Source organism: Aotus nancymaae, unplaced genomic scaffold (genome assembly GCF_030222135.1).
Source record: "Aotus nancymaae isolate 86718 unplaced genomic scaffold, 86718_ANA_hifiasm-v0.15.2.pri h1tg000108l, whole genome shotgun sequence".
Classification (NCBI taxonomy): Eukaryota; Metazoa; Chordata; class Mammalia; order Primates; family Aotidae; genus Aotus; species Aotus nancymaae.
The window spans coordinates 15976955-15991696 of NW_026988523.1; the positions used below are offsets into that span (position 1 = coordinate 15976955).

The 14742-nt window shown below is 39.9% G+C and overlaps 1 protein-coding gene across 5 annotated transcripts in view; it reads left to right on the forward strand.

Annotated features, from left to right (window-relative positions):
• Positions 1–14742, forward strand: part of RGL1 (ral guanine nucleotide dissociation stimulator like 1) — a 286254-nt gene that overhangs the window by 156502 nt on the left and 115010 nt on the right. For 2 of the 5 annotated variants that reach the window (XM_064370417.1, XM_012444382.2), the window contains exon 3: positions 11212–11322. The exons of 1 other annotated variant lie outside the window; for it this stretch is intronic. In XM_064370417.1, the coding sequence (XP_064226487.1) occupies positions 11212–11322 (111 nt within the window). Of the gene's footprint in view, positions 1–10166; positions 10250–11211; positions 11323–13824; positions 13962–14742 lie in introns of those variants that run through there. 2 more of the 5 variants (XM_012444383.2, XM_064370418.1) reach the window with 2 other exon arrangements.

Sequence of the window (14742 nt, forward strand, 5' to 3'; positions counted from 1 at the left end):
AGAGGCCGGGAAAGGTGGAGGGGGATGAAAAAGAGGTCGGTGAATGGGTGCAAATGTATAGTTGGAAGGAATAAGTTCTAGTGTTTGATAACACAGAAGGGTAATTATAGTTAACAGTAATTTGTTGTATATTTCAAAATGGCCAAAAGATTATTTGAAATGTTCTCAACACAAATAAGTGTTAAATGGTTGAAATGATGGAATCCTAATTACCCTGATTTGCTCACTGCACATTGTATGCACATTGTATCAAACCATCACATATACTTCATATATATGTATTAATAAAAAGAGTCCTCTTGTTCACACTGTTCATTTATCTTTTAAGAAAAATTTTTAAAAATCTACCAACTTTATTCACACCTCATTTACCTGAACTCTGTGGTCCACTTCTCCAAACAAATATAATCTCTTTCTATCTCCTTTGAACATGCCATTTGGAAGACTCCTCTTTCTTCCTCCCAACATATATTTCTCTATTTCTTCAAAGGTGGTGGTTAACACAGCCTTGATAAAAGCTGAAATTACCTGGCCCTTTAAGAGTGAGAACCACCTGACTTATTTTCTCAGTGTTTCAAGGCCACATTGTTAGTCTGCCCTGTGTTCTTAATCTGTACTTGCTGATGTGTGGCTTTGTAACATCATGTATTCATTTTATTTATGCCTTTTATCTGCTTTTAGGGTACAAGCAACTTTAAAGTAGAGCCAATATCTAAGATTTATTTATGTCATTCAATTATAATTACTAAGCACTTGCTGATTTTTTTTTTTTTTTTTTGAGACAGAGTCTTGCTGTGTTGTCCAGGCTGGTATTGAAATTCTGGGCTCAAGTGATCCTCCTGCCTCAGCCTCCCAAATTTTTGGGATTACAGGCATGGCCCACCATGCCCAGCCACATTTACTGAATTTATAGCATGGTATCTATCTATATCAAATTATTTATTGAGCATATGCTATGTGCTAGGCACAGTCATGAGAAAAAAGTGACATTACCCGTGTCTTGAAAGAGTTTACAGTCTAATGGGAGAAATGGGAGAAACAGACATTTACCAAATAGTCATACAATTAAGTGTAACATTACAACTGTGATAGAGCTACAAAGAGAAGAATATGGTACCATGAGAGAGCACATAATACGGATATTTATCTGAGGTGGGAGAGAAGAACAGAGAAGGATGTCCCGAAGATGGAGAACCACATGAGCAAAGGCTCTGTGAAGGGAGGGAGCCAGATATGTTCAAGACATTGAAAGAAGACTTGGGTGGCTGGAGCCCAGAGAGCACAAGTAGAGGAGTGGAAGGAAGCTGGAGAATTAGGCAGGGGCCAACCTGGGCAAGGCCCTATGGCATATGAAAAGGCTTTAGGCTTTTATTCTCAGCAATGAGGAGCCCCTGGAGGGATTTAAGAAAAGGAAAGGACAATACGGGGTTTTGAAGAGATCACTGTGATCGCTGTGTGGAGGATAAACTGAAGTGGGCAAGAAAATCAAGTATGGTGTTTTTCTATGTTGTGTAGCAACTCAGTGTTACTCAGACTGGACAGTTTGTGGGGCTTATAGCTCTTGCTGTGATCTCTGTATCATGATGTTTGGCTTCAAGCTAAAAAATCTTGAGCTACTCAAAATATGGGCCTAATTTTTAACATAGCCTCCTAAGCTTTTGCAGTTCATTGACCTAACATGTAGTTGTAATAGATAATGATGATAATAGACAACATTATCTAGTATCTAGAGTCTAGTATCTAGTGTCTAGATAATAGAAAACATTATGTACGTTGCTGGGTACTGTGCAAAAGGCATGATGTGTATTATCTCAGTTAATTCCTACTATAAGCCATCGAGGAAGGTGTTTGTATCCTTATTATTATTATTTTTTGAGATGGAGTCCCACTCTGTTGCCTGGCTGGAGTGCAGTGGTGCGATCTTGGCTCACTGCAACCTCCACCTCCCGGGTTCAAGCGATTCTCCTGCCTCAGCCTCCCTCCAGAGTAGCTGGGACTACAGGTGGGCACCACCACCACCTCCACCTGTTTTTTGTATTTTTAGTAAAGATGGGGTTTCACCATGTTGCCTCGGCTGGTCTTGAAATCTTGGTCTCAGGTGATCCGTCCACTTCAGCGTCCCAAAATGCTGGTATTACAGGCATGAGCCACTGTACCCGGCCTGTATCCCTGTTCTCTTAAAAATAGGCTTAGAGGGGTTAAAGACCTTGCCTCAGAGAGAAGTGGTGGGTTTAGGACTTAAATCTAGTTGTCTCTAACTGCAGAGCCTTCACTCTTAGCTACTTTGTTATACTAGTTTATCTTGGTTTTCAGTACCATTTCAATACCACTATTATGAAAAAGGAGATTCCTTCAGTCCCACAAAAAGATATGATTTGGCAAATTGCCCAGTAACTCCCTCAATCTTGGTCAAAGCCTCCATGGCATCAGGTCACCCATCTCCCATTCTGCAGATGTTTTATTATATATCACACAACCTGGCGTTATTTCTGAGCTGGTGGTTATATGTTTTGATCTTTGCAACCATGTGAACAAAATTCTGGCTGTCTGTTCTTTTTTCTTTTACAGAAATCTATAATTAGATGAGGTAATAATGCTCATTAGCCCAAGTTACAAATAGTATTTCAGCATCCAGCTTCCTCCTCAGGAGAGCATCATCAACAATTAAGAATAATTGCCAACAATTGGTGAACTATTGGTTGAAAAATGTTTGCCATCATGGAGCTCTCTGCCTTTGGCCTGCCATCTGTTGAGTGCTATTTGCTTATGTTTCTTCTGTCTTCATTTTCTATACCCTAGGGCAGCCTCTTCTTTAGTTGTAATACATCTGCCTAAAGTGGGCTTGCAATTTGCTTTCCTAAATATAAAAATCTAATAACAGAGCATTGAGGATTTTTAACTCATATCTTAAATTATATCTGTGACAACTAATAAAATCAGCTTGGTCCCTCAGAAAATGGAAGCAATTGCCTACTGGTTAAGGAGTGTTCAGAAGACTAGTCATCTTTAACCAAACATGCCTGACTCTTTACCCTTAGCAAAGCAAGGTTGAAAATTCAAGCAAAAAGCAGGTGAAACCCCAGTTATCATAGCTAGAAACAACCATAGCAGGATGCCCAGGTTAGAGTGGAAAGCTGAACATGGAAGGTTGATTGGTAAGCAACGCAGCCTGCAAACCTGAAGAATAGGGAGAAGCATTTCTTAGGGATATTGGAAGAATTAAATAGCTTGTGTTTTGACAATGCTTTCCATATTGTTGGAGGAAGGAATCAAGAAGGACCAGATTTATTTGCTTAGGTCCTCCTCCAAAATTTTTATGGATCTATAATGTTTATTATAGTTTATGAGTAAAATATTGCAAAAGAGTGATTATCAGTTATATTCAAAAGTCCACTACCAGTGAGTGGGAGAAGATTCACATTAGTCTGCTTAGGTAGTGGTTATAGGTAAGTAGAGGCAGTTGGTATTCAGTAGTACTAAAGTGTGGAATGGAAATCCTGCCCTCTCACTTATTTATTTTTCTTGGCATGGTTATTATTATTATTATTATTGCCCTCTCAGGAGTGCTTTCCTGAGTGTAGGACTGGGCATAGGACAGTAGGACTAGCTGAGACTAGGACATTATAGTGCAGCGTTGAGATTGAGGATTACAAAGTCAAGGCCTTCTCATTTCTTACCATTTTATGTTGATATTGCCATCTTCAAGGCAAGTTTTTTTTAAACAACTTTATTGAAGTATGACTGGGATGTAAAATGCTGTACATATTTAATGTATACAACTTGATGAGTTTGGGGATAAGTGTACTCCCATGAAACCTTCATCACCATCCAAGCCACAGACATATTCATCACTTCCCAAAGCTTCCTCCTTTATTATTATTATCATATTCTTATTTGTGTGTGTGCATGTGTGTGTGTAAAGAACATTTAACGCAATATCTACCCTTTCAGAAAATTTTGAGTATATACAGTACTGGTAGCTATTAGGCACTGTGTTGTAGACCTGTGGTAGATCTCTAGATGGTATTCATCTTGTATAATTGAAACTTTGTACCCTTTAACTATAACCACCACATTTCTCCCAACTCCTCACCCTGCCAATCACCATTCTACTCTGCTTCTATGAGTTCAACTATTTTAGATTCCACATATGAGACCATGCAGTATTTGTCTTTCTGTGTTTGGTTTATTTCAGGTCCATTTATGTAGCCACAGATGACAGGATTTCCTCCTTTTTTTAAAGTTGAATAATATTCCATTGTATCCATAATATTTTGACTATTGTGAATAATGCTGTAATCAATATGGGAGGGCAGATATCTCTTTGAGATACTGCTTTAAATTCTTTTGAATACATACCCAGAACTGGGATTGCTGGATCATATGGTAGTTCTAGTTTTAATTTTTTAGGAATCACCATACTGTTTTCCATAGTGGCTGTACCAATTTACTTCCCCAACAGCGTACCAGCGTTCCCTTTTGACTGCATCCTCACTGACACTTGTCGTTTGGTTTTAAATAATGGCCATCCCCACAGGTATGAGGTGATATCTCATTGTGATTTCGTTGCATTTTCCTAATGATTAGTGATATTAAGCATCTTTTCCTACACCTGTTGGTCATTTGTAGGTCTACTTTGGGACACTGTTCAGGTTCTCTGTTCCATTTTTTAAGTCAGGTTGGTTAGTTTGCTATTGAGTTGTATGCATTCCTTATATGTTTTAGATATTAACCACTTACCAGATATATCATTTATAAAACAAGTTTTTATTACATACTTATGTCCAAGTACAATGTCTATTATATTTTCACTGTCCTTTTCTGTTATGCAATGTAATCTCTTACCCAGACAAAAGTATAAAGAACACTCAGATTACAAACCAAAAGCAGTAAACAAATGCAAAATTACATTAAAGGGAAATGGTGTGAGAGTAGGGAGAAGAGATACATTTTTATTCAATGCCTCTTATGTTGCAAGCACTCTATCAGATACTTTATGTAGTATATCTCATTTAATCCTCATGATAAGCATGACAAGAGACAAATGAGGAAAATAAGGCTGTGAGAAGTGAGGGTCAGACTCTTGGTTGGCAAGTGATCTAGAGCTGGAATTTAAAGTCATGTGCCAAATATCCCATCATTTACCTAGACACATAAATATCACTCCATGTCATCCTATGTAAGTACAGTCTGTCATAATTTTTGTATTTTTTACTTCATCTTGCAGACAGAGAGGTAGAATAAAATGTAGAAAAATGTGGTGTCATAGAGACCAATGAATACATAAATAAATGAATGAATGGGGTATATATATTATATAGTTCCATTTCTAGACAGACTCTTTTAAAGAATCGGCACACCAGCTGCTTGCATTTGCTCTTTATTTATTGGCTCTGGTAAAACTGTAAAGCAAGAAAAATTTTTCCTCCCTAGTTTGGTGCTCTTCCATACCTCTTTCCTCTTATATGCTAGAATTTTTCTGTTGTTACTGTCAGTGCCCACCAAATATGGCAACACAAAACTATTCCTAGCAACATACTCATACTTAAATATAGATCTTTCTCCCCTCTTAACTGATTTTTGTGTGTACCTACATTATTGTTAACTATAAGCACAATATACAGATCTCTAGAACTTATTCATCTTGCATAACTGAAACTGTATATACACTGAACAGCAATTCCCCACCTCTCCCTTTCTCCAGCCCCAGGCAATCACCATTCTACTTTCTGCTTCTAAGAGTGTAGCTATTTTAGATACCTCATATAAGTGGGATCATGTAGTATTTGTCCTTCTGTAAGTGGCTTAGTTTACTTAGCGTAATGTCCTTAAGATTCATCCATGTTGTTGCATATGACAGGATTTTCTTCCTTTTTATTATTTAATAATACCACATTTTCTTTATCCATTCATCTGTTGATGGACATTTAGGTTGCTTCCACATCTTGGCTATTGTGAATAATGCTGCAATGAACATGGAAGTGCAAGTATTGCTTTGAGATCTTGATTTAAATTATTTTGGGTAAATACCTAGAATTGAGATTGCTGGACAATATGGTAGTTCTATCTTTAATTTTTTGAGGAACCTCCATACTGTCTTCCACAGTGGCTTCACTGTTTTACATTCCTACCAACAGTGCACCAGGGTTTCAGTTGCTCCCCATTCTCACCAACACTTGTTAGTTTTTATTTTGTTTTTTTTTTTTTTTTAATAATAGCCACCTTAACAGGTGTGAGGTTATGTCTCATTACAGTTTTGGTTTGCATTTGCCTGGTGACTAGTGATGTTTAGCACCTTCTCATGTATGTGTTGGTCATTTGTATGTCTTCTTTGGAAAAATGTCTATTCAGGTGTTTTGCCCATTTTTAAATTGAGGTTTTTTTTTTATATTTAGTTGTAGAAGCTCTTAAAATATTGTGGGTATTAACCCATTATTAGATACATGATTTGCAAATATTTTCTCCTATTCCAGAGGTTGTTTATTCACTCTTGATTGTTTCATTTGTGGCACAGAAGCTTTTAAGTTTGATGTAGTTCCACTTCTCTATTTGTAATTTTCTTGCCTGTGCTTTTGGTGTGAGATCCAAGAAATCATTACCAAGGCCAATATCATGAAGGATTCCCCCTACATTTTTATTTAAGTTTTTTTGTGTTGCTATAAAGGGATGCCTGAGAGGAGGTAACTTATAAAGAAAAGAAGTTTATTTGGCTCATGGTTCTGCAAGCTGTACAAGAAGCATGGCATCAACATCTATATCTGGTGAGGGCCTCAATTGCTTGAGTTCATGGCAGAAGGGGAAGGTGAGCCAGAATGTGCAGAGATCATGTGGTGAGAGAGGAGGCAAGAGAGAAATGGAGGCCATACTCCTTTTTAACAATCAGCACTTACTGGAACTAATGAAGTGAGAACTCACACAATACCTTGTAGGATGGCACCAAGCCATTCATGGGGGATTTACCTCCATGATCCAAACACCTTCCATTAGGCCCTACCTCCAACACTGAGGATCAAATTTCAACATAAGATTAGGAGGGTCAAACAAACCAAACTCCTGTAATTTGTAATTTTCTTTAAGGAGTTGTATAGTTCCAGTTCTTAAGTCTGAAATCCATTTTGAATTGATTTTCATATGGTGTAAAATAAAGGTCCAATTTCATTCTTTTGCATGTGATCTAGTTTTTGTGCAAATGTTTTCCCAGTATCATTTGTTGAAGAGACTATCTTTTCCTTGTTGTGTATTCTTGGCACCTTTGTTGAAGATCAATTGACCACATATGCTTGGGTTTATTTCTGGGCTTTCTGTTCTGTTCCATTGGTCTATATGTCTGTCTTTATGCCAGTACCATGAAGTTTTGATTACTGTAGCTTTGTAATATGTTTTCAAATCAGGAAGCATGAGATCTCCAGCTTTATTCTTCTTTTTCAAGATTGCTTTGATTATTCAGGATCCTTTGTAGTTCCATATTAAAGATTATTTTTGCTATTTCTGTTAAAAATACACTGGGATTTGGGGAGGGATTGCATTGAATATGCAGAAAGTTTTGGGTAACATGGACATTTTAGCATATTAAATCTTTCAATTCATAAACAAGGGATAGCTATTTATGTGTATCAGCAAAAAAACTATAAATAAACAAATTCAGTAAATTGCAAAAGAAAAATTAATGTGTTTCTATATACTAACAACAAATGATCTAAAAATGAAATTTACAAATCAATCCCATTTACAATAGTATCACAAAGAATAGAGTACCTTGGAATAAATGGAACCAAAGAGATGCAAGTCTTGCTCTCTAAGAACTATAAAACATTCCTGATCTCCTTTTAACAAAACTTGACCTATCCTCTCATGACTCTGTTAGGTCAAGGGAAGGCAAATGTGGTAAATAAACACTAACTGAGTTATAAGTGGCTTACTGGTTTGTCTGCTCACTTATTGACCAGGAATACTTTAACCCAAAGATATAGGTAGTAAGGTAATATGGACTGAACTGCCCACTGATGAAGTATTTTTAAATGAATATAAAAAAATTTGTAAACTGCAACGCACGTTATTAGGTGTAAATACAAATAATCTTGGAAAACCTCTCTGAAATGTTAAAGTAATTCCATGAGAAGACATCATTTCAGATTTCCTAGTATTGCATACATAACATGCTTTTCAGTGAGTATGGATAAATATGGTTTGGGAGAAAGTACAATAAGGAGACAGTGGCACTTTTTTGGATTATTTACCATGTGCTTAGGATTTGCATGTATTATTTCATTTGATCCTCTTTCAAACTCTTTCAGGTAGATGTTTGTCCCATTTTACAGATGAGGTAATTAAGGCTCAGGGTAGTAGCATTCAGGTTCCTTCACTGCAAGGCAGGCTGTGAAGCTGGATCTATTTGCCTTGAAGCCAGTTCTTTTCCCTTTACACACTAGGTGGCCAGCCAGGGAATTGGTGGAGTACAGAGAAGGGTGAGTAGATCTGAAACCTGAGTGGGGCCTTGTGAATTATAAGCTGCTCTGCCCAGGAAGGTTTCCTGGGAGAGTGAGGTTGAAGAAACTGCTTAATATCCCTGAAACAGAAACATTTCAGTTATTGCCAAATGCATAGCCAAAAATCAGGTTAAAGTAGTGGTGAAATTAATCTTTCAGGTTGCTTAACTGTTCACAGCTGCGTTTTGTTGTCTCCAAGATCACCTAAGAAGTCCTCGAGCGGTGGGCCTGGGGTCCTGAGGATGGCTTAACAAGCAGGGAGGTAGGGCCTCCACACGATTTTCCTGCGGTTCCCAGCGACATTCTGTCCTGATCATCACAGAAGGATTTAGTCTATTGTTTTTTGTTTGTTTTTTAAATTATAGAACAACCACTTCAGCTTGCTAAAAGGCCATCTCCTCTCTATATAGTCACCGTGCCCTGCAGGTTCTGGTTATATGAGGATAACCTGGCTGAGTGACTTGAAGATGTTCTCAGGTGTCTACAGATCCTTTTGTTTTTCCTTAATGTGCCCTTGCTGTCATTTATTCTGTCCTCCTGGGAACATCAGTATATTGATCTTCTAAATTTTCAGCTCATGATATATTTACTATTAACTGAAGCCCAGGCTTGTTTTACTATGGCAATTAGTGGGAGACCTATTTTTTCTTTAATTGAAAGTGATTAAATTCATTTGGGGTGAATAGTATGAAAGACATGAGCCCTAAAGGTGTTTGCAATTGGCATGGAATTCTGGCAGGTGCCAAGCTTAACTGCGTTATCATCTGGTATCTCTTGCTGTTGATTTATTAAAACTGGATCTAAAAAATGTAATAATCTTTTATCCCTAAAGCAGATCTTTCCATTATGATAAAATTCCTGCTGGTAGTCTTCTGATGAGGAGCTTTTCCCTGTGGCTGTGATCCCACAGTGTCCCTACAGTACAGACAACTTAATCCATGGTGGCTACTCACAAAGACTCACAAAACCTCCAGGACACTGTCAGTCCCAGCAAAACCTTACCAGGCTTTGTTCCCTTCCCACTCACAATGGCCAGTTACTGGATAATTGAGCTTTATCATAATGGGTGGTGAAAAGAAGTCCATGGCTGATGCAAGAAAGGGTAGAGCCCCTGGGCATGGCTTTGGAATACCCTAGTGTCCTCTGACCTTATCCTTTGTCGTAATGAAAAACTTCCTGACTTCTAGTATTAGGGCTCTCCCTGGGGTCATTCTGACTTCCTTATTCTAAAATCAAAATAGATAATTGGCAGATAATGGAAGTTTTTCGGACTTTCTCCTTCCATTGTTTTAGCGAAGGAAGAAGACACACACCGATCCTCCATCACACACTCAGTTCTATTTTGGCACCTGGTGACTGTCAGGAAAACCTGATAAACTTGAAAGGTTGTTTCCCAATCACCTTCAGAGCTGGAGAGACGCTTTCCTGCTAACTTTATCCATGGGACTGAAGAAAGGGAGAGTGTGCTCACAAGCACAAACAGGAAAGCCTTACATCACGGAGTGGCGTGGGGAGGAGTCTGCTCCTCGCTCGCTCGCTCGCTCGCCGCGCTCCCTTTGTGGCCCGAGTCGCGCGCACCGGCGGCGGCGGGGGCAGCGCGGCGCGTGTCAGTGCGCGGCGGCCGCTCGGGACCCGGACCCGGGCGAGGCGCCGCGGGGCTGAGCCCGGCAGACACCGCGTTGGCCTCCGAGCAGGGCGCACCATGCAGCCTTCGCGCACCGGAGAGAAAACTGAGAATGAAATTGCTTTGGCAAGCTAAAATGGTAACGAGAGCTCTTTGCCTTCTCCCGAGGCTTCTCTGGTGGGGAATCTTCTCCCGCTTTCGCTGGGCGTGTTTTGGACTCCCTCGGAGTGATCCGATTCCATACTTGTGAGCTAAAGCTCTCTCCCTCCGCTTTGTATTCCTCTCTCTCTGCGTGGCTTCTCCCTTTCAACCATACCCACTTTCTCAGCAAATTGCCTGTGGTGTGTCTGGGGCAGATGCATGTCAGAAGGGGAGAACTTTAAAGGAAAAAAAAACTGTTAGTCTAGGTGAACCGCGGAGCGCTTCTGCGTCCCAGCAGCTCTTTAACACAAACCTCAGGTTTAGCTGGGGACATAGAAATCCAGGGGGTCGCTGCACAGAGTTTAGTAGAAGCTGCCTGATGATGTGTTGCTTTTTCTGCACTTGCCAGATTATTTTACGGAAATAAAAACTTTCCACCCCCGCTAACTTTGTGGGCTCCAGAACAATGAGGAGAAAAAGACAAGCAACCACTTCCAAAGGAGTGAGGACTCTTGGCATTTTAAACAGTTGTTTGTGTCTGAGTTTAAAATCTGGTTTGTTCAATGACTGAGCCACTTTAAAAAGTACAAACTTTTTTTTTCCAAAAGAATTATTTTTCCTTTCACTTAAGAGGGACAAGTTAATCAGGACTAAACTACAGTTTCTTTATGAAGAAAAAGAAAGACTTCAAACAAACTATTTATGTGAGAAAGTCTAGGAAAAATAACTAAATGGAAAAGTCCAGGGATCCTGATACCACAGGAAGGGGCTACAAGCCAAGAAAATCTCAGCATTCCCTCTATCAAAATGTGTTGTGCATTGCTCGGATTGTAATATTTTGAACAGCCCATCTTGTGCCTTGAGTGCTTTTGTAAGCAGCAAAGCAGCTGGGATAGATTGTGGTTAGCAGAGAGGCAAAAAAAATACTCTTTTTCTTTTTCTTTATCCCATCCTTGGCAGAGCTCGATTCAGGACTGGGGTGAAGAGGTAGAGGAAGGAGCTGTTTACCATGTCACCCTCAAAAGAGTCCAGATTCAACAGGCTGCCAATAAAGGAGCAAGATGGCTGGGGGTGAGTAAAGCTGGCAAGATGCTGAACCTTGGAATTTCAGTGTCTGTTGTTCTGTGAATATCATTATTATTTAACAGAGGCAGGCTTTTTTTTTTTTTTTTCCCCTCTTTTGGCCTTAGAAAATGCTAATGACCAAGTGTTTGCACTAGCTGAACAGGTCTCTTTTTGTATTTAATGTTTTCAAAAGCATCTTCCCTAGGTTTGTCAATAATTCAGAACCTCTTAGATTCATCTTGAGGTCTTTGGCAAATAGATTGGGGGTGGAATGGCAGAAAATGACACACAGAATACAGGCCCAGAGAGCGGCATTCTCTTAGACAAGATCCATAAGCAACTTTGCCCAAAAGGCACCCTTGTCTCTCTCTGCCCTCTCCCTGTTGATGCTGTCAGTGTCTGCCTTGCTCCTGTAGCTCTAGGAGGTACCCAGAAGGCTCAAGAGACAGACCATTCCAAGTCTGCTTCTTTTGAGGGTGGCAGATTTCCTATTGTGATCTCTTTTCTATATCTTGGGAGGAGACAAATGGATGCTTAGTGGCCACGACTTTGTGTGTAGAGTAGTGGGCCTTTGGAAAAATGCTGCTTCTGTAAACAAAACTCTTTTCCACTGAGATTCTAAAATATTGCGTCAGGTCACGCAAGTTTTTAGGTATAACCTAGTAGATCCTACATAAACCGAGTGTGAGAAATGAAAAGCTTGGCAATAGGATCACTACTTGAGCAAGTGTCAAACATGGAAGAACGAAGGGATTCTTGATTGGGAAAGAAAAGTAATTCTCAGACCAAGCAGTGAGAGGCGACCCAAAAAGCCTTGAGAGGAAAAATAATGGTTGGCTGAATAGAGGGGATGGAGTGTGATTTCACCTGGCTGGCCTTATTCTGGCCGATGGGCTTGAGGAGTGATAAAGATTTATGCACTTGCATCCCATCTTTACTGGCTTTGAGTCTCCGAAAACTCAGAATATTTTGAGCAGCGTTCAGAGGTGGAGTGTGAAGAGGGAACGGGCACAGAATTGCGTAGAACCTCGTGTTAAGAGTAGAGGTAATGTGTGACTTGTAACTCCCGGGAATTTAAGGCAGGACAATGGCAGATGGCTGGCAGCAATCACTTCCTCTGCCATGGGTCTGCTGACACAGGCATTCATTGCCTCAGGCTTCCCCAGCTGCTTCAGTGCAGGCCTTTCCTGCTACTGTACTTTGGGCTGAGGTATCACCCGGTGAAGGCCATAAACTCTTAATGACATCTGCAGGTGTGGTCTGAAAAGACAGGAACCTTCCAGTGAGAACTAGAGGTCTTCAGTTACCAAGTACCTACCTTCCTCAGAATATGATTTTAAAATTAATTATGTACATCACCAGCAGACCTGGATAGGGAAAGCAGAACTAGACTTCTGACAAGTCACCACTTTGTTTTGGGGGTTGTATGTATTTTATTTAAATGTGGCGTCCATGTGGTTTGGCCTCCAGCTAGTTCAGAATGATTCACAACTTCTGAACCAGTTGTCTTCAAAAGGATTATTACATTTTTTTGGTGTCAGGTTATTCTTCTCTTCCTAATGTGACTGTGTTGCTTGGGTGCCTGTTTTAGTTTTTAGCCACATACAAGACTAGTGATGAGTAAGTCATGAGAAATGGAGGGATTCATGCTATAGGCCCCATATCTACAAACTGTCATGTATTTCGATGCTCAGAGGTATTTGGTAATCCCCACTGACTGTTCTCTTCACTGGACTTCGCTTCTTTTCTTCTCTCTCCCATCTCCCAGTGTTCTCAAATTTATACAGAGTTTAGAGTTAGCTCACCCTGGATTCAATAGCAGGTGTGAAGCATTGAGGAGGATAATGTGGAAAGATTGGTTCTAGTTGATGGAGGAATCTGTCCCCCTCGCCCTCATTTCAATAAAGTGTGATTTACTACTACTAGCCTGCTCCTTAACTGGAAGTTCCTAGGGGCTCTCCAGCTCTCATCTACATGTTTTCTTGTCTTAGGTGTCCTGTTGGGAAGTTCTGTTTTCGTCCTTGAAAATTCCAGACTTAATTAAATGTGACTCAACCCATTGAGCCATAGCAATTACAAAACCTTTCTCTTTAGAACCGAGTGGCTTCCCCATGTTTGTTTTCCTGTAGTCCAGTGACCCTTTCAAAATTCTTCAAAGTAACTAGTTTTAGAGTTACTAGAGAATGAGGTCAGGTGAGGAAATTTCTGCAGTATGACAACAACCTTCTGAGGAAGGTGTTATGATTCTCTCTCACTCTCTCTCTCTCTTTTTAACATGAGGAAACTAATGCCCAGAGAGGTTAAATTGCTTGCCAGGGTCACACAGCTATGAAGTGGTAAACACCAGATTCAAACCCAGATGGTTAGCTCCTTGTTGTGAAGAGTTTCCTGGGACCTTAAGGCTGTTTCCATAGTGGTAGAAAAGAGCATTGGCTCAAAAGACTGAGGGTGCTTTGGGTGTGCTTTTCCCTAGATGTTGCAAGACCTGAGAGATGTGGCTTTCTTCATGTCTAGAATGATAACTTGAGCTGCAAATTGAGATATTTGTTGTGAAGCTATGTATCTTATTGATAAACTCATTTTGGAGGTTTAAAACGGCATGTCGAAGATACGAAGATACATATGAAGTTATGCAGCACATGAGGGTAGGCATAGCTTTGTTATGTGTCTGTGATGCTTATTCCAAATGCCTAAAAGATGGAACATAATTTTTGTATTTTCTAGTACTCAGATCTCAAAACATAATTAAGATTCAATTTTGGGGACAACAAAATAATTACAGCTCCTCAGATGTGAAGTATTATACAGTCCAAAACATTTAGGTCATTCTCTTCCATTTTGTCTGTTAAATTTTGTGTTCAGTTGATCTTTTGAAGTAAAACTCTGTGTTTGGTTGGAAAACTACAACCAAGTATGTCCCAGGCCCAGTTTACTTATGCATGCAGCTGCATCCTTGCCCACTGAGAGTGAAGTTCTGTTGGCAACCTTGAAAAACCAAATATTATTGAAATGCTGACCTATTTTCCCTTTACAATAACATCTTAGGCTGGGATAATTTTACCCACCTATAATTCTCAAAAAAAAAATGACTTCAATTATGTCACAAAATTACAAAAATCTTAGAACTGGAAGAGACATTAAAGAGCAATTTTGGGCCTGGCACAGTGGCTTATTCCTATAATCCCAGAACTTTGGAAGGCCAAGGCAGGCTAATTGCTTGAGGCCAGGAGTTTGAGACCAGCCTGGACAACATAGCAAGACCCCATCTCTACTAAAAAATAAAAATAAAGTTAAAAAATGAGCTGAGTGTGGTGGCATGTACCTGTAGTCCCGGCTCCTTGGAGGCTGAGGTGGGAGGATCGTGTGAGCCGGGGTGATCAAGGCTGCAGCGAGCCTTGATTGCACCACTGCACTCCAGCCTGGGTG